The 25,607-nt window shown below is 49.8% G+C and overlaps 1 protein-coding gene across 11 annotated transcripts in view; it reads left to right on the top strand.

Annotated features, from left to right (window-relative positions):
• Positions 1–25,607, top strand: part of MARK2 (microtubule affinity regulating kinase 2) — a 57,505-nt gene that overhangs the window by 24,685 nt on the left and 7,213 nt on the right. For 5 of the 11 annotated variants that reach the window (XM_036926655.2, XM_036926630.2, XM_036926595.2 and 2 more), the window contains exons 2-14: positions 15,622–15,801; positions 16,044–16,097; positions 20,091–20,139; positions 20,498–20,563; positions 20,647–20,717; positions 20,933–20,989; positions 21,701–21,937; positions 22,381–22,500; positions 22,600–22,699; positions 22,778–22,890; positions 24,128–24,260; positions 24,524–24,705; positions 25,027–25,124. In XM_036926655.2, the coding sequence (XP_036782550.2) occupies positions 15,622–15,801; positions 16,044–16,097; positions 20,091–20,139; positions 20,498–20,563; positions 20,647–20,717; positions 20,933–20,989; positions 21,701–21,937; positions 22,381–22,500; positions 22,600–22,699; positions 22,778–22,890; positions 24,128–24,260; positions 24,524–24,705; positions 25,027–25,124 (1,460 nt within the window). Of the gene's footprint in view, positions 1–9,927; positions 10,324–15,621; positions 15,802–16,043; positions 16,098–20,090; positions 20,140–20,183; positions 20,306–20,497; positions 20,564–20,646; positions 20,718–20,932; positions 20,990–21,700; positions 21,938–22,380; positions 22,501–22,599; positions 22,700–22,777; positions 22,891–24,127; positions 24,261–24,523; positions 24,706–25,026; positions 25,125–25,607 lie in introns of those variants that run through there. The other 6 variants (XM_036926646.2, XM_036926636.2, XM_036926604.2 and 3 more) reach the window with 3 other exon arrangements.

The following is a 25,607-nucleotide window of genomic DNA, read 5'->3' as shown; positions in this document are numbered from 1 at the left end:
GGTATTTGGCATAGTTAGCTGGTTTGGCGTTTGGTGAGTGGTTTCTGCTTTATATTTGAGCAAAAAATTTCTTGGCAAGAGGGCTCTATGCTCCGTTCCCAGAGCTCGCTGTGTGTACAGGGTTTGCCCCCTCTACTCCCCTGACAGGTTGTTTTAATCCTCTTGCCTGTAAGCAAGTGCAGCAGAATGTGTTGGGCCAGCCCACATGACCTTGGTTACCTCTTCCCGGGGTAACCAGCATCGGCTTTTGATACCGTGGTCACTTGACATGGTGGAGCTGTCAGGGCAAAGAGGTGGAGATGCCAGGAGGAAGCCTGGGTCTGCCAAGGAAGGTACAGCAGTCCCCCTTTACCAGGGTTTGGCTCTCCGCAGTTTCAGTCACTGGCAATCAGCTGCAGTCTGGAAGCAGATGATCCTCCTGATGTAGGCTCAGCAGGTCAAGTGTTGTGTCACCATGGCTGCGTCATTCCTCTCACATCATGTCACCAGTAGGCATTGTGTCATCTCCCATTCTTGCAGGAAGAAGGGTGAGTACAGTACAGTGAGGTGTTTTGAGAGAGAGGGAGAAACACACATCGCCTTCATTACAGTATAGTTACAGTTGCTCTACTTCAGTTATTGTTGCTCATCTCTTACTGTACCTAATTTATAAATTCAGCTTTGTCACAGATATTTTTGTATTGGAGAAAGCCTACTAGATACAGGATTTGGTACAATCTGCGGTTTCAGGCATCTACTGGGGCTCTTGGAACGTGTCCATTATGGATGAGGTAGGGGCTACTGTGAATGGGAGTGTATGTGATTCCTTTGTGAGGCTCAGGTAGGAAAAGTCAACTCCTGTGGGACAGGAGTGAGAAGACACTTTCATTCCTTCTTGCCTTTATTATCCCCTGAATTCCTACTTCTGGTGTCTCCATTTATCTTCCTCCTGTATCTCAAATCCTATCTGCAGGGGCCCAAGAAATGCAGCTGTTTCAGGAAACCACCCAAGACAGATGCATGATGGTTCATAGGATACAAAACCCAACACCAAAAATCCCGTCTACCCAAACTGATCTTGTTATGCTATTGTAGGACAGCTGGTGATGGGAGCCTGGCTGCCACAGAAGGCTGCTGAGTCTCCCATCCAGAGCCGCTCAGGAGCTAGGAGTGCAGAGAGTGCATGTGTGCGCACACACACACACACACACACTCTCTCTCTCTGTCCCCCCGCTTACCTCATCTCGCAACTGAAGAGACAGCACTGGTCAGTATAGAACAATCAGGAACTCCAGCCACTGTGTGTGAATATGTGTGTTTCTTAAATACTAGTCACATTTCCCATTGTGACTATTGATTTGCAAAGTTTCCAGGTTCATATATCTAGAAAATCTTGGCAAGATTGCTGTCATTGTATGTCTCTGGAGCTGGATTTTCCTAGGGTGGGATATCTATGTTTAAAGTGCCTTTTATGAGGGGAGTGTAGAGTGGCCTTTTACGGAGGGGATGAAAGAGTCGAGGTACTGGAGCCTTTTCTGTCTCTACCAGAAACCCAAGTCCAAGTCTGAGCCCTGTGAACAGATGACCAGAACTTGGTCTTTGACTCAAGAGCTCTCCTAGGCCAGTTCAAAAAGATCCAACTCTTTTTGGAGTTTTAGAACATATTGGTGATCACTGGGTTAAAGAGGTTAATCCAAAAGGTTGTTAAATCCAGAAGTCATATCTTTTCCTTGGAACCTGCAGAGTAAGTTGGGAAAGCACCTGGAATTATAGTGATAACAGCCAGCACATCGTGAGCATTTGGTATGTGGCAGGCATTGTTCCGAGTGTGTTGGATGGTGTTGGATATTCGGTAATTTCTGACTTTACACCTGTTTTCCCTTGTTAGGAATCCCTCCTGCTATGGGGGCTTTGTCCTTGGCAGTTGCACAGACTAGGTAGAACAACAAAATGTGTAGCAGCAGCCTTCTGCTGCTCAGCTAGGTTCTTGGGATCAAAGGATCCGGGTTGGTTTCTTTCAATCTTCAGGTCTTTCTTCAAGCTACCAGGCCTGTTAGCAATCAGAGCTGCCCTTCAGGATTTGTTGGGGAGGATCTTAATACCTTTTGTAGCTCTCCTTTCTTCCCTGCCTTCTCTGAGTGAATTTGGAGGTGGAGGCCTAGAGATTTGGCTGCTTGCCTCCTTCAAAATAACCGGCATTTTCTGATCTGCACTCTAGGTAGTAGTGTGTCTAATAATGCCCCAAAGTGGCTCCCTTCCATCCTAACACCACCTGTTAACCAGTGATTCTAGTTCCTGGAAGCCCCTAGGAACTCATCTGTATCAAAGAGCCCTGCCATTAGGTTTGTATCACCAAGGGCAGAAAGCTCAGGACCTCCAACACTGAAGGCTGCACCCAGTCTCCCTTCCTCCTTGGCCTTTTCTAGACCACTCTCTTAAAAGCCAGTAGTTATACTGCTGTCCCAGGACTGTTTTTGAAAAGGCACCTGTAGTGGAAAGTGGCTGTCATCTCATTTACTCTACTCCATGCTCCTGGGCCAGTTGGGCAAGCGACTAGGGTGCCATGAAGAACTGCTGTTGCCATCAGAAAATGATCAGTGTTTGGCTTTGGGGCAAGTCAGGTCCACAGTCAGAAGTTGACATATACTCCATCTCATTGAGAAGCTTTCCAATCTTCCCCACCCAGCTTCTGGCAAATGTGCCCTTCTCCACTTACCTGGCATACCAGCCAAGGCACCTGCCCAGGTCATGGCCACTCAGTCACAGGACCCAGCAGTTACTGCCCTCAGCCCAGGGCTAAGGCTGCAGTGGCAGCGATAGGCCCAGGGAGGCAGGTATGAGGCTTGTCCTGGCTTCAGTTGCAGAGCAGGGAGACAGCTCTCAAGAGCACATGCCCCTGATACGTGGGTCAGGGGACTCTCCCAGGCACCCTTTTCTTTTCTCTCTAGCTGTAAGTTTGTCTTCCTGGTCTTCCTTAATTAGTCCTTCTCTCCTGTAAGGTAACAACACCCCCTCAAAATTCCTTTCCTCCAGCCTCGTGCTTCATCTCCGCCTGTGATGTTCTTCATATCTTCTTAGACCCTCCCTCCTACCCAACCATCCCACATCCTTGGAAGCTGCCCTACCCCAGCTCAAGCCCTGGTGTTTCAAGCCCTCACCCAGATTGGAAGGTTAGGGAGCCACAGTTTCTGCTGCCTGTGCTGCTTGGGGAGCAAAGATATGTTCCTAGTTTCCAAGTTGGAACTCTGAATTTATTTTCCTGTTCTGGACTATGGTTTAAATCTTAAGTATGGTTAGTATACTATTTCAGATATATTAGTGGGCCCTCATGAGCTTGCCTGAGACACTACTGTTTTTAACATGTTTCTATGGAAAAATAGTTCTTTCTCAGGATGAAACTTTTCGTTAAGTTGGGGATTTCTTGTCTGATATTACTGCAGCAGATTTTCATGTGAAAGTGCCCTTAGTTTGTAGACAGCACTCACTATCACAAAAGTAAGTTGTCCTTCTGGACGCCAGACAATGAGACAAAGGCGTAAAGAAACATACACACACCTCTTCCCACCCAGAAAGGTTGCTAGAGAGCTGTACTCCCGTGATTGTTCTGAGGGACAGGTGAGACTGAACTCTCAGTCTTGGTTAATTGGTCCCTTTATCAAATAGCTCCATGCCATGGCTCAGGTGCCCTCACCTGCTGGGGTTTTTAGGGCTCTGCTGTAAGAGGAAGATAACACCTCTGCCTGAGCAGCAGCAGTCCGATGGGGCTTTGCTTATGGGAAGAGCAGCCAGTTGGATTTTTAATGGTCACTTAAGAGGAGCCAACCACATTGCAGTCCAATGAGGTGGGACAGTTTTGAAGCAAGAACAGCATTGATGACCTTAGGTGGTATCTGTGACTTCTTCTTGAGCTCTGACCTCTGGCCATGGTGACTTCTGGGGCAGTAAACTTTGTCCAGTGTGTTTTCTGACATTTCCTCCTCCTTCATCAACTCCCTCTCTGAAACTGGAGGAGTAGGAAGGTAGTATTTTTTTCCACTTCCAGAGGAAGGTGCAGTGGAAAGAGGCACATGTCTTACTCAGCACCTTCCAATGTAGAGCTGGAACTGGGTAGGACCCCAGAAGGCCTGTTTCACAGCCGGGGGCTGCATCTGCTGCTTAGCATAAAGACGTTATAATGAAACCGTTTTGGAAAGGGCAGAGACAAAGGGTTAAATCTGCACCCAGGTAACAAGGCTGTTGCATAAACACTGAGAGATTTTTTCTTTTTAAGATCTCGTGCTTCTTTTTCACTTTGTACTGGCAAAAACCCCAGGAGAAGATGGGAGATTCTGGGAGGAGATGATTATGCTGGGTGAGTCAACTGAGCTCCCCAGCTGCCGTTTTTAGTTCCTTTGCTTTTCTGTAACAGGAGGCAGTTTGGGGAGGGGTGGGGGCAGGGTGGTAATGCTGATTCGTGCAGACAGGAGGCAGGTGTGTGGGTGCATTTTGGGGCCACTCTAGGATTGACTGCGTCTTGTAGTCAGTATATTGGTTCAAGGAGGAAATATTCAAGCAGAGTTCTCGGTATGACACAGAGTAAATAAACATCTCCTACAAGTCACTGTCACTTCCCTAAATCAGTAGCTCTTAGAATGGCTGGAGCTGTCTTACATTGTCCCAGCAAGATCCAGTGGTTCTGATAGCAAAGTGGTAGAGGGACTGAATACAGAGGCAGAGAGCTGTCCTGCAGAAGCATCTGAAGGTTATAGGGCAGCAGGAAGTTGTGACGCAAGGAGCCCTGTCTGTGATGAAAGGAGGAATTGGGCTTGATTGAGAGGGGCTGGGGAGGAGGGTGTGGGGTGGTGGCCCTTGGCTATGCCTGTATTCTGAGCCTATCTCCAGTTCACCTTGGTGAACCTTTGCCTCAAGCTTTGTGTCAGGAGAGATCACGGGGCCTTATCACCACCTGAGAAAGCTTGTTAGTGAAACTAATGCTCCATAGATGTCATCCATCCATGGGAGAGTGGATTCCTGCATGGCCCACTGCCCACTTTGATGTTGCCTGCAGAGTACACTGGTGTGGGTTACTGGTGGGGATCCCAGAGACTGCCATGAAGACACCCCCACAAGTGTCCTTACTCATCCACACACAGTTATTTGCTCAGTACCTATTGAACACTTCTGACCTGACTGTAAGCATTGTGGCTGTCACTTCAGAGGGTAGCAGAAATGCCTTGGAAGAGGGAAGATGGGTCTCATGACAAGAGGTTTTGATCTTCTTTTGCTCTTGTCTTATTTCTTGGGCTGGGGAGTGGGAGGGTGACTTTTTAAGAGTCAAAACGTTGTTCCGCATTTGTTTCTGTAAGGAGTTTTAACATGGGCCAGCTAGGTGCAGGCACTGTCAGGCATGGGGGGCATACAGATCCACTGTCGGAGCAGGACGCTGTCCCTGACCTCTCAGAGCTTGGAGGGGGTTAAGGGGTGGAGACAGGAACGATGAACAGATGCTGTGAGAGTCCAGAGAAGGCAGAGGTGGCCCTCCGCTGAGGTGTCCAGATGATACTTAGAATAAAAGGGCTGGGGATAAACAAGGGAGAAGGGGCTTTACTTACCTGACTACCTAAAAGAAGGCATTATATGATAGCTGGAGTTTTACTTTTGGTGTGTGTTTATCTGTGTACCACAGTTCCTACTCGTTCCCTACCTGGGTCCCACCTCAGGTCTAATTCCAGAGTGATGCCCTCCTCCACTGCACTATAGACAGCCAGCCAGTATGCTGACAACATAAACTGCTAGGCCCGGGCCCCTTGGCTGTGCTGGCTGGGCTCTGTCAGCTCCCTACAGTCCTCTGTAAAGTGAGCCAAACCTTTCTGCTGCAGGCTGCCTTCTGCCTCCCCCAGAGCCCTGGGCTGCTGGCAGGCTGGCTCTCCTGTGATATGGAGGAACTTGTTGGTATCCATGGTTACAGTAACCCACTGGTATGGGAGAAGCTGAATGGAGTGCAAGGCTGGCAGCATGAGCTTCCCCAAGCCCTTGGCACCATGTGGTACTGGTATGCCGGCTGTTTCTTGGACCTTCTCTGGAAGGATGGAGTTAAGGAACCAATGAGGAAGGGAAGAGTCAGCACACCTCGGCTATACAGAGGTCAGGGGTGGGGCTGTTTTCTCATTCACCCACTCCTCTTGGCAGGAGGGGCTTTGTGTTAGGAAAGAGGGTCCTTTTTGCCTGCAGCCCAGCCATGGTTGAAATTTGACTTTTCCTTGTTCTAGAAGGAATAACACCTTTGCTACACTGGTACTTGTGGTGAGGTTCTTAGGGATTATAGCTCTTCTCAGGGTCCAGAGAAGCCCTTGAGATGGAAAAACCTTCCTACCTGGGAGTGAAGAGAGGTCATAGAAAGCATTGTTTTGTTTTGTTTTTTTTATAGTTTCATGCTTTATATTTTCTGTACTTTCCCCAATATTGTACATCAATAGTTATTGTTTTTTTTTTTTTTTGAGAGGGCATCTCATATTTATTGATCAAATGGTTGTTAACAACAATAAAATTCTGTATAGGGGACTCAATGCACAATCATTAATCAACCCCAAGCCTAATTCTCAATAGTCTCCAATCTTCTGAAGCATAACGAACAGGTTCTTACATGGTGAAAAAGTTCTTACATAGTGAATAAGTTCTTACATGGTGAACAGTGCAAGGGCAGTCATCACAGAAACTTTCAGTTTTGATCACACATCATGAACTATAAACAATCAAGTCATATGATTATTCGTTTGATTTTTATACTTGATTTATATGTGAATCCCACATTTCTCCCATATTATTATTATTATTTTTAATAAAATGCTGAAGTGGTAGGTAGATGCAAGATAAAGGTAGAAAACATAATTTAGTGCTGTAAGGGGGCAAATGTAGATGATCAGGTCTGTGCCTATAGAATAAGTATTAATCCAAGCTAGACAAGGGCAACAAAACATCCACGGATGCAGAAGATTTCTCTCAAAACAGGGGGGGTGAGGTTCTAAGCCTCATCTCTGTTGATCCCCAATTTCTCACCTGATGGCCCCCCTGCGACTGTGCCTGTCTTAGGTTGTTCCAGAAAGCATTGTTGAGACTTTGCTGGGCCCCAGGCAGGCGCTGATCAGCCCTGGCCTGGATTTTCTCATTTCTTTCTTAAGCTGAGCCTGTGAAGTGGGTAAAGCTAGTACCCTCATGACCCAAAGGAGGAAACAGACCTAGTCAGGTACTCTTGCTCATATTCAGTCAGTGCCTTACCAGGAGCCAAGGCGGGCTCCTGCTGGGTCTGCCTGCCTCCAGAGCTCTGCTGTGCTCTCCTGACTCCTACGAAGTAAGCAGAGGTGCTGTAGTGAGCGTAATGTGCTCTTCCCCCATTAGACGTTTCTAAAAGGCAGGAACCAGATCTCTCTGAACTTTGCAAGGGCCCTGGCTGTAGAGGTAGGCACTTAACAAAGGCTTGCTGAATCGGCAGTAGTAATTGGAGATTGAGATAGAGACCAACCCCCAGCAGATTCTCAGGGGTGAAGTGGTGCTAGAAGCTTCTGAACCCCTGGGTGCTCAGTAGAGTTCACTGTATTTGAAGAGTGCTCAGCATTTCAAGTGGCTCTGAAGGCAGGAGATTTGAGGGGAGCCACGTCAGTGTGACTTCCATGCATGAAGGGGAGTGAGCTGGAGATAGTGTGGTTCTGACCCCACTCCAGGTCAGTTCTTGCCTGCTGGTCTTCCCAGGCAGGCGCTGGCTTCTGCTGTGGCTGCTTTGAGGCCCTCAGGCTGCTCCCTTCATGGCCCAGGCTGCAGTGTAGTCCCCTGTCTTGGTGTGAGGCGTGCAACTCAGAGAGCTAAAGGGCGGCAGACCACTTTGCTTTTGGCTTTGTGCTTCAGTTGCAGGCTCTGCTGTCTCCTTTGTTGGAGAGGCGCCTGCCCTGGCTGGAAAAAGGAAGCAGCCCACTGACAGTGTGACATATTCCTAGCTCCCTTCTGCTGTAGGGTATCAAGGGAATACCCTCCCAGGGGGAGCCCTCATAGTTAATTTCAGGGCTAGGAGGGCGCACCCAGCCTCTCCACTGGTCAGTGCGTCACAGCTTCACAAGACCTCTCCAAGCCAGAATGTTCACTGGTTTACTGACTTTGGCAGTTGAGAATGACAGTTGCTCAGGATCAAAAGATGCAAAGGCTCCTGGATGCAGTGAAGGAGGAAGGGTTAAAGAGCTAGCAACCTGCCACCGCCCATGACTTTTCAGCTCTCCCCAGGCTCTCTGAGGTCAGTGCTCGGTACTTCCTCAGTTTACAAAACACTTACTGTCTCCCACAAATAAGATTGAGAAGGCCATCCATCTGTCACATTGCAAAACCCTAGGAAAACTGGAAAAGTGAAGTTACTTGATCCTGCTCTGGCTTCTGAGTGAAGGGGCAGGTGGTCCCAGGCAAGCCTAAGCCCAAGGTCCAGAATAAGCCCTCATCTCTTCCACGGAAGTCAGAGCCCGATTTGGAAAGGGCTGATGGGAGGAGGGGGTTGTCGTAGGACCCCCCAGGGAAGGCCTTTACAACAGTCCTCCGCCACTGGCCTCGACCAGACACTGGCATTCCTTTTGTCCCTTTCCCGTGTCTTTCCATCTTTCCCCTCCTTCTAGTCTTTGGAGGAAGAGCCAGTGACTTAGCTTCTTGTGGGGTAGTTCGGAGCAGATTTGGCATGAAGAAGGGTTGATGAGAAGCTGGTAGAGGGCAACATGAACAGCAGAGTGCTGACATGGGCACCCAAACCCTGGGCACCAGTCCCAGCTCTGCACTGGGAGGCTGTGCAACCTTGGGCAAGTCTCTTAACCTCTGCACTACAATTTCTTATCTGTAAAATGAGGGTGCTACCTACCCCGGAGGTCTGTGGCATGGGGAACAGAGGAAGTACATGCCAGCAGCTCATCATGTCAGAAAGGTGGACTCTGTTGACCAGGGCTCCTGTGTAAGGCAAGCACTGAGTAGCACTGTCTCTTGGGTGTCTGTGCTCAGGTGCCGGGCGGGCACAGAGCAGGCCTTGCCCTTCCCTAGAGGGATTTGTGGCCTGCCATCATGAGATCTTTTGAGTTGCTTACTGGGTTAGATTCCAGCATAGAGTAGTGGAACGAACACAGAGTGGATCTGGGAGCCAGAAGAGAGACTGTGACCAGCACACAGACCGTAGATGAGGGAGGGCTCCAAACTGCCCAGTCAGCAGAGGCCTAAACAGCAGGCACTTTTCAGGATGAAGGTGTGGGGATGGCTGCCCCTGCTCCCCCAGGCCCTCAGAGTTCTTAAAGAAGACAGTCTTGTTGGGGTGAGGTGGTGATGAAGACTTGGCGGGGAGTGGGAACCTGGGGAATGACTCCCAGAATTGGGGCTGGGAGGGACTTCGAGGAACATTTGGTTTGTTCCCCATCCTTTGGGCAAAATTTAGGATTAAACATCTCATTCTCTATCAGTGACAAAGGTTCTTAATCTAGAACCCATAGATTTCTAAGAGGCTTCGTAGGGTCCCTAAAGCCCCTGAAATTATGTGCATAATATTTTGTATGTAAGTGGAATATGCATTTTTCTAAGGTTAAACGCTGCTTTTTGTGAAGTAGGAGATACGTCTGCCACTGTTGGATGGCTGGCTTCTCCTTACCCCTGTGCCCGCCCTTGTCCTTGCTGGGTGGTTTGCTGGTTTGGGGCATGTCTGATTCACACATACTCCTTGCGTCCTGTCCACCAGTTTGAGCCCCTACCCAGGTCCCACCTGCTGCAGGTGAGATAAGAACTTTATGACAGCCCTGGCTGGAGTGAGTCTCTGCCTCACCCTCTCCCAGCTGCTACCCAGCAAAGCACCTAGGGGAGGGTGGGGCAGCCCACTTCCGGGGAGGGGGAAGGGAAGGGAGAAGGAAGTTGGGCTAAACCCGCCTCTTTCTCTCTCCGTCTCCCTTCTTTCCTGTTCCCCTCCTGCCCCTGTCCTCCCACCTTGCTCCTCATGTAGTGTCCTGGAACTGTATGCATTTCCTGGCCACTAGGCCCCGGCCAGCAAGGAGCTGCAGGCCTTTGTCCCATTGCTCTCCTTGCCAAGGCTGGTCTCTCTCTGCTAGTGGTGGTTTCGGTTGCGACACAGTCCAGGTTCCCAGGAAGGAGCCACTCGGCCTGGCTGCTTCACTCCTTTTCACTGAGGAGGTGGTGGAAGGTGTCGCCTGCTTCGGCTGAGTAAGGGTGGCTGGCGGAGCCGGCAGCCCCCGCCCTGGGCCTGGCTCTTCCTGGCCTCTGTACTTTGCCCTCGCTGCCTGACAGGTTCTGCTGTGGGGCTCTGCTGAATGGAAGTCGCTGGTAGTCCTTGTCCCCTTCTCCAGCCGGGTATGTTTTCCCCTTCTTTTGCTCTGGGGTTGCCCTCTCTTGTTTTCTCCCTCCCACCCCAAACCAGGATCTTTTAAACAGTTGCTGAATGGAGCCAGGCACTGGCACAAGGCAGTGAAGTGCTCTTCATGGGAAGAGACATTGGCTAGGAGAGGAAGGGGGCAAGTAGCAGGCGAAGAGTCCGTGCAGGTGGGGTCAGCGGGCTCAACCAGAGTGTGAGGAAGGGACTGGTGACGGGCTGGAGCACAGGGAGGGCGCTCAGGTGCTGCCGTGAGGGGAGATGGGCATGGGGGCAGCCGCCCAGGGTCAGTGCCCAAGGGCCACTTTTCTTCCTCCATTGCACAGTGCCCAGGCTTGCTTTGCCTCTGGCCAAGAGGTGACTGCCTGCCTGTCAGCACCCCAAGCTTGGCTCCTTCGAGCCCTGGGAAAGTCTCAGGACACCTGGATGTAGAACACCAAAGCATGAGCTTTTCTAGGGGAGAACTGCTGGTTGGCTCCTTCAGCATTAGGGAAGGGGCCCTGCCTACCTGAGTCAGCGCTGGGCCTCGGGTGGAGGCCGTCTTCCGGGCAGATCTGGCAGCACGCCTAGGGCTGAGTTCTGGATCCCAGATTGAAGGGCCCACTGGCTATGAGGCTCTCTTTTTCTTTCATCCCTATGTTCCACATTCTCTTCTCCTGTTGAGGACCCTGAAGCTGTTTTAGGACCCCTACTTCCGAATCAGTAACCTTCATGGTCTGCCACTGGTTCCAAATACTGCCTTGTAGGAGGACCCCCTTGTTCTTTCTGGAGGCTGCCTGAGAGCCATGGGGCCTGTTTTCAGCAGACTGCCTCCGACCTTGAGGGCCTGCCTGTGGTTGTGATGTCAGCAAGCCAGAGCCTCGGGAGTGTCAGGTACTCCATATAGTGCTGTGAGCAAGGAGGACAGAGGCAGAAGGGGGAGCAGCACTCTAGTCAGATCCTGTTTGGCCCAGAAGAGCAGCTGGTCCTCAGGCCCCCATCCTGTTGGTGAGATCGTCCAGGCTGAATGGACCTAGTCAAAGCCACAGAAGGGAACTCTCTTCCCCCGCAACCCTAACGTCATCAGCCTTCAGGAAAGCAGCTCGTGTGGTGTCTTGCTCCGTGAAACATTGTCTGCTTGGAGACTCTCTGTGCTCTCTCTCTCCTTCCTCACCTTCCTTCCCATGGCTCTCTCACCCTTTCCCCCAAACTTACCCTGCGACACACCTCACAACATAGAAGAGGTGAAGGGGAGTAAAAGAAAGAAGGCATGCTTTGTGTCCTGAAAGGGTCGTGGGTGAATTTTGGAGCAGAGGATCAAAGAGCACGTGCCTGTGTTCTCTGCTTCACTGGGTGCTGGACAAGCTGAAGTTTCTCTTACTGTCCTGGACACCCAGCTTGGAACCAGCCCTTCACAGCTGCCCTCTCTACGCCCCTCATGTGAAGTCTAGAAGCACTGGTGCAGGCTGGCAAGTGGGGCCAGAGGAGAGGGTGGCTGACGCTCAGCCTGGACCTCTTCCCAGCGGAAAGGCCACAATATCTCATGTCAGCCAGGCTACAGCTGGCTTAGGAGGGCTTGACTTAGATGCGGAAGTCTCATTGACAACGGGAATTTTGGTTTCGCAGGCAGTAGTATTTGGGGACTAAAGGTAATAACAATAATGATTGCTCTTTACTGAGCATTGGATAAAGCATTTTACGTGTGTTCTGTCACATATCTAACGTAAAGTAGGGAATGTTTTATCGCCACCTTACAGATAAGGAAACTAAATCTAGTAAGTGAGGGAAGCAGGACGTAGAGCTAGTTCTGTGGGACAGAGTTCCTCAGCACCCATTAGACCCTCTCTGGGCACACGTGTGGGATCATCTTTTGGATGGTTTCCTTTCTCCTTTGTTGTAATAGTCTCTCTCTGAAGGATGGTGTTGATGATAATAAAGCCCACACATTTTGAGTAAATGGCAGATTTAGGATTTGAACCCTGGCAATTTGTCTGTAGCATCCATACTCAAGCATGCCTCGCTACCCCAGTAAGGAAGAGGGTTGGATGGCAGAGCCCCTCTCGTGGTTTTTGGTGTTCCTTGAAGTCCAACGTGCTGCTGAGCTTGACTGGGGATGTTGTCCTGCTGTGCCCCAAAGACCAGGCCATGGGCCAGGAACACCAAGACGGGTGGGCAGGGTGGAGCTCAGAGAGGGCAGCAGGATTCCCAGCTTTGGCTTCAGAGGGACAAATGAAGGGCCCACATCCTTAGGTCGATACTAAATTCCTATTCCCAGTTTTGAGGACTTGGAGACTACCAAGCTCCTGCTACCTCTCTTTGTATCCTCAGAAAAGAGGGGAGTGACAAGAAGCAGGTGAATGAGAGGTTGCCAAGGAAACTTTTTCACCAATCTGCCTCTCAGGGAAGTTGGGGCAGAGGGAAGGTTGTCCCTGTGCATGACCTGTTGGGCAGACTGGGAAGGGCACTAGGCAGTCCAGCAGCACTTGTAGGCAGGATGGGGCTGAGAAGAGGGAGGCCATGGAGACCAGGCCTCAGGACCCTGAAGGATGCTCAGGGTGCCCCTTGGTAGACTGACCCAAATGCTGGGACCAGCAGGGCCTAGAAATGCCCTTCTGTCCAAGGGGTGTGAGGCCTGGAGTTCTGTTTGCAGGGAAAAAAGCAGATATTTGAAAATCTACTGGCCTCACAAATGCTGTTTGAGGACCAACCAGGCTTAGGTGAGCTGCAGGGTGTATGGAGAACAGGGCAGGAGAAGCTCTGAGCAGGAGGGGACAGAACGCAAAGGCTTTGGGGACTGTGCAGCGTGAAGGTTGGTGAGAACTCACAGCAGAGTGAACACTCCCTGAAGGGCCAAGGGGGCTAGAAGGGACACTTCTGAGATGTCAGGAGCCTCTGCCTCCATTGTCTACTACATGCATGAGATCTTTTCTCCTTGAAGGTCCAGCTTCATGAGCTTCTGGGATGTGAGTCAAACGGCCCACCCCAGACCAACTAGTAGCCACTACACAAAGAGAAAGAAAGGTCCTCCGTTGACACACCGGAGAAGAGGAAAGTCAGTAGCAGGGAGACTGACTTGTGTTACTGTTGTTCTGTTGGAAAAGCATCTGGTTAGGAAGAAACTTCTTGCCAAGGAACCTAGACAGTTCCTTAGGGGGTAGCGAGGTCTTTCTTTTCTCTCTGATCTTTAGGGGCTTCTCTTATAGCCAGAAGGGGCTGTGAAAGGAAGAACTTAGACTCGCCCTCCTCTGGTCCCCCTGCTCCCCTCCAAACTGTCCCCTTGACCTTTCCAAGGCAGCTCTGGATGGTCTGGGATGAGGTCCCAGCCACACTCCTCCGCCTTGGCATTCTGGAGTCGTGTCCTCAGGTGTTCTTTGAGAGGTAACTCAGGGCTGTAGACAAGAGCCACACAAACTAAAAACAGTTTGCTGAGATACAATTCACCAACATGTGAAATGTTATACACCATACAATTCACCCCTTTAAATTGTGCAATTTAGTGGCTTTTTGTAAATGCACAGAGATGTGTGTCCATCACCACAATCAACACTTCATTAAAACGTTTTCATTACCACAGAGAGAAATCTCACCCCTCTTAGTTGTCACCCCTGAAGTCCCTCACGCACCTTAGCTCTTGACTAACTTCCTTTCTGTCTCTGGACCTTTCAAATAAAGAGAATCATACAATGTGTGATCCTTTGTGACCAGCGTTGTTCACTTAGCATGTTTTCAAAGTTCATCAGTGTTGCACCATGTATCAGTATTTCATTTATTTTTATTGCCCATGCTGTCCTACTGTGTGGATATTCCAGTTTGTTTATCCATTCATCAATTGATGGACTTTTTTTTTTTATTGAAGTAGCATTGATATACAATCTTAATAAAGGTTTCAAATATACAACACAGTGGTTCAACGTTCACCCATGTTATCAACTCCTCACCCCTTCCACTGCAGTCACTGTCAGCATAGTAAGATGTTACAGTCATTAACTGTATTCTCCGTGCTGTACTACTTTCCCTGTGACCTACCTATATTGTGATTGATTATGAATTTTAGTGCCCCTTAATTCCCTTCTCCCTCCCCGCCCACCCTCCTCAACCCCTCCCCTCGGTAACCACTAGTTCTCTGCGTCTGTGAGTCCACTGCTATTCTGTTCCTTCTGTTTTGCTTTGTTGTTATACTCCACAAATGAGTGAAATCATTTGATATTTGTGTCTCTCTGCCTGGCTTACCTCACTGAGCATAATACCCCCTAGCTCCATCCATGTTGTTGCAAATTGCAGGATTTCTTTTCTTTTTATGGCTGAATAATACTCCGTTGTGTGTATGTACCACATCTTCTTTATCCATTCATCTATTGATGGACACTTAGGTTGCTTCCATATCAATTGATGAACATTTATGTTGTTTCCACTTTCTGGCTATTATGAGTATGAGATATTATGAATATGCAAATTTTTCTGTGGATATGTGTTCCATTTCTCCTGGGTATGTCCCCAGGAGTGGACTTGCCAGATCACTCTAGGTTTTAGCTCTTTGAAGAACATACAAGTCTTCATACACACGCATGTTTTCATTTGGGCCATATCCTTTCGTGTTAGGTTTGTACACCTGTTCAGTGCTGTTATCTTTGACGCCTCTTTCTGGGGTATCTAAGGAGGACTCTTTTGCCTTGCTCAGACCCTGTCATTCAGTTTTGCTCATTGCACAAATATTAATTGAGCATCTACCTTAATCCAGTCTGTCTAGGTGCTGGGATGCATCAATGAATAAATGATACATGCTTGCCTTCATGAGCTTCCATTCTCATTGGGTAGACATCAAATCAATGTAAAGTGACAAATAGTAAAGATAAATGTGAAGTGTTGGGTGGCGATGAGTGCTCTGAAGTAATTCTGATCATGTTGCACCTGCGACTTTGATTGCAGCCTTCTCACAAGGTGAACAGGCAACAGGGAGAACAGTAGGAGGCGCTCTCTGCACAAGGTGCAGGCGCTGTTGGGTTACTCATGGCAGGTTGTACTTCCAGGCGGTGGAACCAGAGAGGGGACAGATTGGGTCCTAAGCGCCAACAACCACCAAATGTTGGCCTGGGACCTGTGCTGTGCTCTTTGAGAGTGAAGACTGGCTCTCTTCTCATCTTCCTTTTTTCCCCCTGCCTTGTGATTCTTTGCATGCCTACCACACCCTGGAGTTTGCACCTACACCCCCAGCCTCTTGCATTTTTTGCAGAGAGATACGGGCAAGGGTGTGGGAACTGAACAGGCAGCATACTTAAAGATGTGTGTGCTTCCCCCTGCAGCCCACCCTGGGGCACCTTGACTCCAAGCCCAGCGGTAAGTCCAACATGCTGCGGGGCCGCAACTCAGCCACCTCTGCTGACGAGCAGCCCCATATTGGCAACTATCGACTCCTCAAGACTATCGGCAAGGGTAACTTCGCCAAGGTGAAACTGGCCCGGCACATCCTGACTGGGAAAGAGGTGAGGACTGGGGCTGGAAATATGGTAGTATTTCCAGCTGTTGATCCCCCTGCAGGTGGTGGTGGGACTACTACCACAGTCAGCCTCTTGTTTGTCCAGTAGAAATGAGATCCGAACAAACAGAGGTGCTAAAAGAGACAGGTCAGAAAGTAGGCAGAAAATATAAAGGACGAAGCAGATTGGAGCCCTGGGTTTAGCCTGGCCAAAGAGGTGATCTCGGGTTTTTTTTGTCTTATGTTCAGGTAGCTGTGAAGATCATTGACAAGACTCAATTGAACTCCTCCAGCCTCCAGAAAGTAAGCACTCAACAGCTCCAGTCCCTTTCCAGCTCCCTTCAGGGGTCAGATGATTCACTGACCCCATTTGGACCTCCTCTAGAATCCCTAGTGTAAAATCTGGTCATTTCGCTGTCCCCAGCACACCTGTCCATGGCTCTGCTACCTGTAGGGCTTTGGTTGGATCCCCTGTGTTGACTCCTCCTGATTGAGCTTCCTGGCCACGGGCACTGGCTTTTTAGAAGTCTTCCTGCCCCTTCTCAGCCACTTGGCCTACCTATCCAACCCACTTCCTGTATCTTGTTATCTTATGGTCTGTGACCAGCCCCATGCAAAAACACATTTGTAGCCGTTACTATACTAAACGTGCATGCAGTTCCTCCAAGATCTGGAATGGTTCAAGGGAGTGGCTCTAGGAAGTACAGGACTAAGAGGAGGCAGGGAACCTGGCCCTGAATTCTGTGCCAGTTGAATTTTAGGGAATTAGTATGGAAGACTGGGGTTTTTAGAAGCTAACCTCAGTTTCAAGCCCCTGACAATGTGCAGATTAAGAACAGGCAATCCCAGTTGCCTTCTAACTTCTGGTCCCCACTTAGCTAAAAGTCAGTCATTTGCATATGGTCTTCACCAAATGAGGTTGAATTTTTCTTTTCCCTCCTTGGCTTACAGTGGGAAACTGAGGTCTTCCTTAGCTGGTTGGGGGAACCCCCCGGGTAGGGAGCATATACCCCCATTCAAGAAACTAAGAAAAGCTGGTAGGAATGAGAAAAGGAGACTTTCATTTGCTCAAGGGGGCTAGCTTGCCAGTGCCTGGTTTTTGTAGAACTAGAAACTCTGTGCGCTCTGCCCCCATCCTGGGGAAGGGGGAAATCTCCCATCAGGCTCCCAAAAAGCTGCCCCGATTCAGGTCAGTCAGATTTCCTTGTGCCCTCATATTCCAGCTGACCCTGGCTCAGATTTCCTGACCTTGATTAACCTAGTTCTTTTCTTCTTGCAGCAGATTGAGTTTTTCTTTTAATGAGCACGTTGTGTTATTTGAGTTAGGAGAGGGCATAACCTCACACTCACAGAGTCAACTACAGTGAGATGGGGAAGCTTGGGACCAGAGGCTGGGGGCTGTTAGTGAGAGATGCTTATGGAATTAGAATGTGTGGTTGAGGTGCCCTGATGTGCTAACATCCAAAACCAAGGTGTTAACTCTTTTTTGTTACCCCTGGGATCCCCTCAGGAATCTTTTGTTTGTTTTTTATTTTGGTATCATTACTCTACAATTACATGAAGAACATTATGTTTACTAGACTCCCCCCATTATCAAGTTCTTCCCACATTCCCCATTGCAGTCATTGTCCATCAGCGTAGTAAGATGTTGTAGAATCACTACTTGTCTTCTGTGTTGCACAGCCCTCCCTGTGCCCCCCCACATTATACATGCTAATCGTAATGCCCCCTTTCTTTCTCCCCACCCCTTATCCCTCCCTTCCCACCCATCCCCAGTCCTTTTCCCTTTGGTAACTGTTAGTCCATTCTTGGGTTCTGTGATTCTGCTGCTGTTTTGCTCCTTCAGTTTTTCCTTTGTTCTTATACTCCACATATGAGTGAAATCATTTGGTACTTGTCTTTCTCTGCCTGGCTTATTCCACTGAGCATAATACCCTCTAGCTCCATCCATGTTGTTGCAAATGGTAGGATTTGTTTTCTTATGTCCTCTGCCCATTTTTTAATTGGATTATTTTCTTTTTGTTTGTTGAAGTGCATGAGCTCTATATGTATTTTGGATGTCAACCCTTTATCGGATCTGTTATTTATGAATATATTCTCCCATACTGTAGGATGCCTTTTTGTTCTAATGGTGGTGTCCTTTGCTGTACAGAAGCTTTTCAGTTTGATGTGGTCCCACTTGTTCATTTTTGCATTTGTTTCCCTTGCCCGGGGAGATATGTTCATGAAGAAGTCACTCATGTTTATGTCTAAGAGATTTTTGCCTATGTTTTTTTCTAAGAGTTTTATGGTTTCATGACTTACATTCAGGTCTTTGATCCATTTCGAATTTACTTTTGTGTATAGGGTTAGACAATGATCTAGTTTCATTCTCCTACATGTAGCTGTCCAGTTTTGCCAACACCAACTATTGAAGAGGCTGTCATTTCCCTATTGTATGTCCATGGCTCTTTTATCATATATTAATTGACCATTTATGTTTGGGTTAATATCTGACTCTCTATTCTGTTCCACTGGTCTGTGGGTCTGTTCTTGTGCCAGTACCAAATTGTCTAGATTACTGTGGCTTTGTAGTAGAGCTTGAAGTTGGGAAGTGAGATCCCTCCTGCTTTATTCTTCCTTCTCAGGATTGCTTTGGCTATTCAGGGTCTTTTGTGGTTCCATATGAATTTTAAAACAATTTTTTCCAGTTCGTTGAAGAATGCTGTTGGTATTTTGATAGGCATTGCATTGAATCTATAGATTGCTTTAGGCAGGATGGCCATTTTGACACCCCTCAGGAATCTTTGGTTCAAAAGAATCATTGCTGTCATCACCAGGGCTTCCCTGCTTGGAGCTTTCTGGAAGGAAGGGAAAGAGGACTACTCTTGACATGTTGGCTCAGACCCCACAGGGTAGAAGTCAGGTTGGCGTGGGCCGTTTGGTCTTTGGCACAGTCCAGCCTGCCATCATCATAATTGCCAGTCAGCCAGGCCATCTTGGTTCCCACCTCTTTTTTTCTCTCTACCTCTTCCTGACTGGCTGGAAGGCATCAGTACCAGACAAATGTAGCCCTTTAAAAGCCTTTCAACACACTCTTACCAAGGCCAGTCTGATTCTGGCCAAATCAGCCTGTTTAAATTCGATCCCAGCAATGATTCCCTAAGAAGGAACATTGAAGAAGCTAGCCCCCTCAGGGTTCTAGATGAGCCCAGAAAACTCCATGGTCTCCCAGGCCAAGGGGGTGCGCTCATGGGGGAGGAACCTGACACTGCCTCCAGGATGCATCTCAGTGCTGCTTCCCCTTAATTGCCCCTGAGATGGTGTGCGGGATTTTTTGCCTCTTCATCCAGGACAACTGCTGGGCCAGGGAAGAAAGCAGGGGGAACCTGGGCTCTAACAAAAGGGAGCCAAGATCAGAATCAGGTTCCTGAAGATTGAAAAACTTACCTCTTCTTTTTCTTTCCAGCTCACAAAAGCTCTGGGAAAAATATGTGTTCACTTCATTCCATAATCTATGTCCTGAATTAGGTCTCCAGACCTCCCCCAACCCACCCCCCACAAAAAGAAACCCTAAAACCAAAACACAGCACTAGTTCTACTCTTTGTACAAGTGAGGCCCGGAAGTTACAGGAAACCCTACCTCCAGTTCTCTGTCCCCCACAGAGGGGATGGAGTTCATTTCTGTCATCTTTTTTTGTGGAAATATATGGTTTGGAGTCCCTGATTTTGTTTCACAAAGAAAGCGTGTGTGTGTGGAGGTGGATTTGATTAAAATTGGCATCAGCTATATATAGGAGTGGCTTCTATCACCAACCCAGAGGCCCAGGAGAGAAAGTCCCACCCACTGTGCAGAGCCCTCTGACTGCTGTAAATCACAAGATGATGGGGTCCCCCTTTGGAACTCCCCCGACCCCTTTACCCAGACCAAGCTGGAATCTGTTTTGTCACTGAACTTTAGAAGCAGCTCAGAATCTGAATATCATGTACATGGGCTCACATTCCCTCCTTGAAAGGTGCCAACCAAAACTGGTGTGCGTTAGGGGGCTGGGTTTGCGTAGGCTGCAGTAGAGGGCATGGCTGGCTGGCTTATCCAGGCGCCTATCCTGAGGGAACAGGCGCTCAAGCCCAGCTTTTCTCCCACTGACCCTTCTTGTTTCTTTGCCCTCACCGACTTCTCAGCCCTTGGGGGATCTGGACAACTACCCCGTTCCTTTTCCTTGCCTGCTTTCTCTTTGGGAGTAAGCCTCCTTACAGTGGCTCTGTTTGGAGGGGAGCAAGCTGAGCATGCGTGACTCCTGGTATTTTATTTTCCAGCTATTCCGCGAAGTAAGAATAATGAAGGTTTTGAATCATCCCAACATAGGTGAGAACCAGTTGTCATTCCATTTTTCTTCCTGCCCCTCACAGAGCAAGGCCCCCCTTCTCGACATGTGGTCCTTCTCTCTGAGGCACATCGCCTCTGGAGTCTGAAGTCTTCAAGGATGCCTCTGGAAAAGCCCAGCTAAAAATCCAGCTCTGCCTCTGGCACAGTATGCTTGTCCTTAGTAGTGTGGTGGCCATAAGAGGAACTTGGTGAGGTGGGGTGGGAGTGGGCAAGGCAGGGAGTGTTCATCCCTGGGTCTCCCCTGGGATGAACACTCCTGCATGCCCCTGTAATGTTGGGGCTCAGTGTGTAGCCCCTGCTGCTTTTCTAACCCATGACTTGGCCTTTTCTCTTGTAGTTAAATTATTTGAAGTCATTGAAACTGAGAAGACTCTCTACCTTGTCATGGAGTATGCTAGTGGAGGTAGGTGTGGGGCTGTCTCTTCCTGCTGTGTCCTACCTTCCCGTCCCAGCCAGCTGACCTAGACCCTGCCCCGTCTTTTGCAGGAGAGGTGTTTGATTACCTAGTGGCTCACGGCAGGATGAAAGAAAAAGAGGCTCGAGCCAAGTTCCGCCAGGTAGGTGTGATTCCCCGTATGGAGTATGGCCTGACCTCTGCTTTTGGGGTTTGGCACACAGGGACTAGCTGCCTGTCTGTAAGTGGCCTTTGGAGGTCCTTTGGGCTTTGCTTACCTGTGTGACAGCTTAGAACTAAGTCACGGGGTCACAGCCCTTCCAGCCCCTGGGGCCCACCCTCAGGTGCCCCTGGTTAACCCTTCTTCCTTCCTTTCAGATAGTGTCTGCTGTGCAGTACTGTCACCAGAAGTTTATTGTTCATAGAGACTTAAAGGTAAGGTGTGCTCTTAGCTCTTGGCCCCTGTGTCTTTGAGCCAGCGCTGGGTTGTCCACCCTCCATTAACTATGACACACCATCAGGCCCTGAGTGTCTAGGAAAACTCCAGCCTTTAATATTTTGGAGCTGATGAGGAAGCCCCTAGCTTCTGATACAGGCCTCATGACTGGACTTAGGATCCCCTCCCAGCCAGCGAGCAGAGGGCTTTTCAGTCCCTTAACCTTCCAGTGCTGCCAGGCATGGCAGGTGCAGCCCTGGCCCAGCTGGTCCTGCAGGCAGCCTGGTGGCCGACCAAGGGGAGAATGGTGGTTCCCACAGGTGCACCACAGCTGCTCGGCAGGTGTGCACGCTCACTGTCACTGAGATGTCAGAGTGTGAGACTGCCTCTGAGGCTCCTGGCCCCTGGTCCTCACAGACCTGACCAGAACTAACCCAGGCTTGACATGGAAGCTTTGTGTAGCTCACAGCATCTCTGGGCCTTTGGGTTCCAGCTCCCACGTGGCTGCCTGTGCGACAAGCAGCCCAGCCCGCACCACCCTCTTCCAGCCCAGCCACCTCACACGATTGAAGGTGCCCTGGAGCCAGTGGAGAAAGTCCTACGACTGCAGATGAACTCCTATTTGTTCTCCCATCACCCTTAGCTCCTTCCTGCCCACTGCCTGAGTGTGGTTCACTGGGCTCCCTGACGTCTCCCATCTTACCTCCCAGGCAGAGAACCTACTCTTGGATGCTGATATGAACATCAAGATTGCAGACTTTGGCTTCAGCAACGAATTCACTTTTGGGAACAAGCTGGATACCTTCTGCGGCAGTCCCCCTTATGCTGCCCCAGAACTCTTCCAGGGCAAAAAATACGACGGGCCTGAGGTGGACGTGTGGAGCCTGGGAGTTATCCTGTATACACTGGTCAGCGGATCCCTGCCTTTTGATGGACAGAATCTCAAGGTGGAGTGAAGCACAGGCTTAGATCATTTTTATTACTTCTCATTTCCTCTCTTAGCCTCTGATCTTACTCTTGACCTCTCACTTTTTCCATCTCTCTACATTTTTCCCAAGCCAGAGCTTTGGAAAAGGGCTTGCTAAAAGTAGCAGCAGCTAAAAGGTCCCCTGCACCCAGTGTGATAACCTTAGTTCTTTTCTCGAGGGATGAGGTAGTTGTATGTCCGTTCTCCCCTTTAAGGTGTTCAGGACTGCAAACTTCGGGCAGTCCAGCTAATGGGCACGGGGTGTTTTGACTTCACCACCTCTCTAGTGAGGTGCCTCGTCCCGGGCTCTCTGCCTCCTGCCGTAGTCCATATGTGTCTGCCTGGACAGTCTTTAGTTCTCAGAGGCATGGACATTAGATTGCTTCACTCGGCCGTGGAGTGATTTAAATTTCCCACCTACAGGAGCTGCGGGAGCGGGTGCTGAGGGGAAAATACCGCATTCCGTTCTACATGTCCACGGACTGTGAAAATCTGCTTAAGAAATTTCTCATTCTCAATCCTAGCAAGAGAGGCACTTTAGAGGTGAGCAGCCTAGAGCCCAGCTTGCCGGAAGGACCTGGGTTACCAGGGACACCTCCAAGCTGAGTCTCCTTCCTCCCTGCCCTTCCTGTTGCTTGCCAGCAAATCATGAAAGATCGATGGATGAATGTGGGTCATGAAGATGATGAATTAAAGCCTTATGTGGAGCCACTCCCTGACTACAAGGACCCCCGGCGAACAGGTAAGGCTGAGCTGGGCCATAAGGTTGAGCCTGCCTAGGACTCAGGACCAGTCTTAACTGTATGTCCCCCCTGTGCAGAGTTGATGGTGTCCATGGGTTACACACGGGAAGAGATCCAGGACTCGCTGGTGGGCCAAAGATACAACGAGGTGATGGCCACCTACCTGCTCCTGGGCTACAAGAGCTCCGAGGTGTGTGCCCCCAGCTGCATTCCCTGCCCTGGTATTTCGCTGTCAGTAGCACCTCCATGCTTCTAGCATCCACTGAGGGCAGAAGCTCGTCTCTGCTGACGAATTTTAAGCCTCAGGTCTGGTGACTAAGGTTCTCTGGCCTTTGCTTCCACTTGCCTCCATCAGTGAGTTACTAAGAAAACTGGTAGGATCTGGGCCTGGGTCAGGGTTTCCATAGGGTGAGGAGATCTGGCTCAGTCTGTGTTGGTTAGACTGAGTCTCAAGTCAGTCTGACTGAATCAGTTCTGTGTTGATCTAGAAATCTTTGCATGCTTTTCCATGTCTGTGATTCTTTGTATCTGGGTTTGTGGGTGCGTGAGTCTCTGTGTCTATCTGATGGGAGTCGGGAGTCTTGAGTGTTACTTCTGCATGGTGCTTGTGTCTGTATACACGTGTGTGCGTCTACTCATCTGTGTGTGCATCTGAAGGCTTCATGATGTCCTTTTGCCTGTCTGGGTAACCATGCCTATGTTTTGAGGCCATAGGTTTCTCTGGGAGTGGGGTCTTGTCTCCACATGCACTCTCGTCCCACCCTGCTCTCCCCCTGGGAGTCGTGGGCTCCGTCTCTTGGTTCTCACTTGCCTACTTTGGAGGTATCTGGTTGTGGGTGGGGGAGGGGTGGAGGCATGTTCTGCGGGCCTGCATATCCCTCTCTGAGGGCAGAGGCTCTTTGGGGAGGGCATGTTTTTGGCGGTGTTTGTCAGGGTCTCTCCAGGGGGCTTAGGTGCATATTGGTCTTGCAGAGGGTGTGTCTCATGTGAGCGTAGGGTGGATTTGTGGCAGGCTGGGTGGTATGTGCAAGTGGCTCCCTGCACATCTCTGCACATCCCTTAGGCATCTCTGTGTGACTTCCGTCCTCCCTTTTCCATTCTTTTTTTTTTTTTAAGAGCAGCGAGCTCTGTGAAGTTTTTTTTTTTAATGTATAATATAGTTGATATACAATATTATATTGGTTTCAGGTGTACAACATAGTGATTCAACAGGTAAATACATTACAGAATGCTTACCATGATAAGTATAGTTACCAGCTGTCAGCATACAAAGAGATTAAAATATTATTGACTCTATTTCCTACACTGTACTTTGATCTCTGTGACTGACTTATTTTATGATTGGGAGTTTGTACCTCTTCATCCCCTTCGTGCATTTCACCCAACTCCCTGCCCCTTCCCTTCTCTGTTTTCTGTTCTGTTCTCAGCTGGAGGGTGACACCATCACCTTGAAGCCCCGGCCTTCTACTGATCTGACCAATAGCAGCGCCCCTTCTCCTTCCCACAAGGTCCAGCGCAGTGTCTCAGCCAACCCCAAGCAGCGGCGCTTCAGCGACCAGGGTAAGTGCTGTCAGGAGTTATAGGTGGGGTATTCACCCCTCTCCTGAGAGGGTACCGGCTCTAGGGGCTCTGGATAACATCGCTGAGTTTCAGACCCAGTCCAGCTACTAACTAGTAGCATAGCCTTGGGCAAGTCACTTAACTTCCCTCTGCCTCTAAACGGTTTGCTGGGTTTCTGGCAAAACTGTAGGAGAACACTGTGCACGTGGTGACTCACAGCAGGCCCCTCACCCTTACTCGTTCCCACCGTCCCTCTGGTCCAGCAGCTGGTCCTGCCATCCCCACCTCTAATTCCTACTCTAAGAAGACTCAGAGTAACAATGCAGAAAATAAGCGGCCTGAGGAGGACCGGGAGTCGGGGCGGAAGGCCAGCAGCACAGCCAAAGTGCCTGCCAGTCCCCTGCCCGGCCTGGAGAGGAAGAAGACCACCCCCACCCCCTCCACGGTGAGCCACGCCCAGCCTCCCTTCTGCAGCACCCTCCCTTCCTGTGCTCCACCCTCAGGGGCCTGTCCTCCCCAGGCAGCTCTCCTCTAACCCAGCCCCAGCTCCCTTTGGCTGCCTGCCTGACCCTCCCTCCGGGGCCACTGCTGCTGACTGTAGAAAGCCCCCAGGAATCCAAAGCACAGTCCTTTCTCTTCCCTTCCCGTGTGCCTGTGCTGGAGGTGGAGGGGAAGCAGGTGCTGTGAACCTGCCAGTGGTGCTATGAACATGCCAGTAGAACTCTTTGGTTTTCTGTGATACAGCTGTGCCCCTTATTCCCCACAGAATAGCATCCTTTCCACCAGCACAAATCGAAGCAGGAATTCCCCACTTTTGGAGAGGGCCAGCCTTGGCCAGGCCTCCATCCAGAACGGCAAAGACAGGTGAGCTGCCTGCCATATTCCCCAGGAGCCACCTCTCACCGCAGTGATGTCTGTTAGCAGCACCACCTCCCCTCCTTGCTCCCTGGAGTTCCGTCCCGGCTCTGTCCAGTCCAGCTTTCCACCCACCAGCCCCTCCTCCCTGCTCTCCACACCCACCTCCAACCCGTCTCCCCTTCCCGTGCTCCCGTGACCACTCCAGTGGGGGTTACCAGATGATACTCCACGGTCATCCCAGCTGCCTTCTTCTTGACCACAGCCGGAGCATGGCAGCTCTGCTCCCCAAGGCATCAGTGCCTGAGGCTTTGTTGTGCAGGCCCCTGCCCAGGGCAGAACCAAGCCTACCTGAGGGCTGTACACACTGAGGGTGACTCTGACCATGCCCACGAGAACAGAGCTCCCTTAGCCTTGACTCTCAGCATCTTGGTTGTGTTGCATTCCAGGCTCTGCCTCTTCTGAGCTTAATGAAAAGTCCCCTTAGCAACA

Source organism: Manis pentadactyla, chromosome 9 (assembly GCF_030020395.1).
Source record: "Manis pentadactyla isolate mManPen7 chromosome 9, mManPen7.hap1, whole genome shotgun sequence".
Taxonomy (NCBI): Eukaryota; Metazoa; Chordata; class Mammalia; order Pholidota; family Manidae; genus Manis; species Manis pentadactyla.
This window is presented reverse-complemented; position numbering and strand designations above follow the sequence as displayed.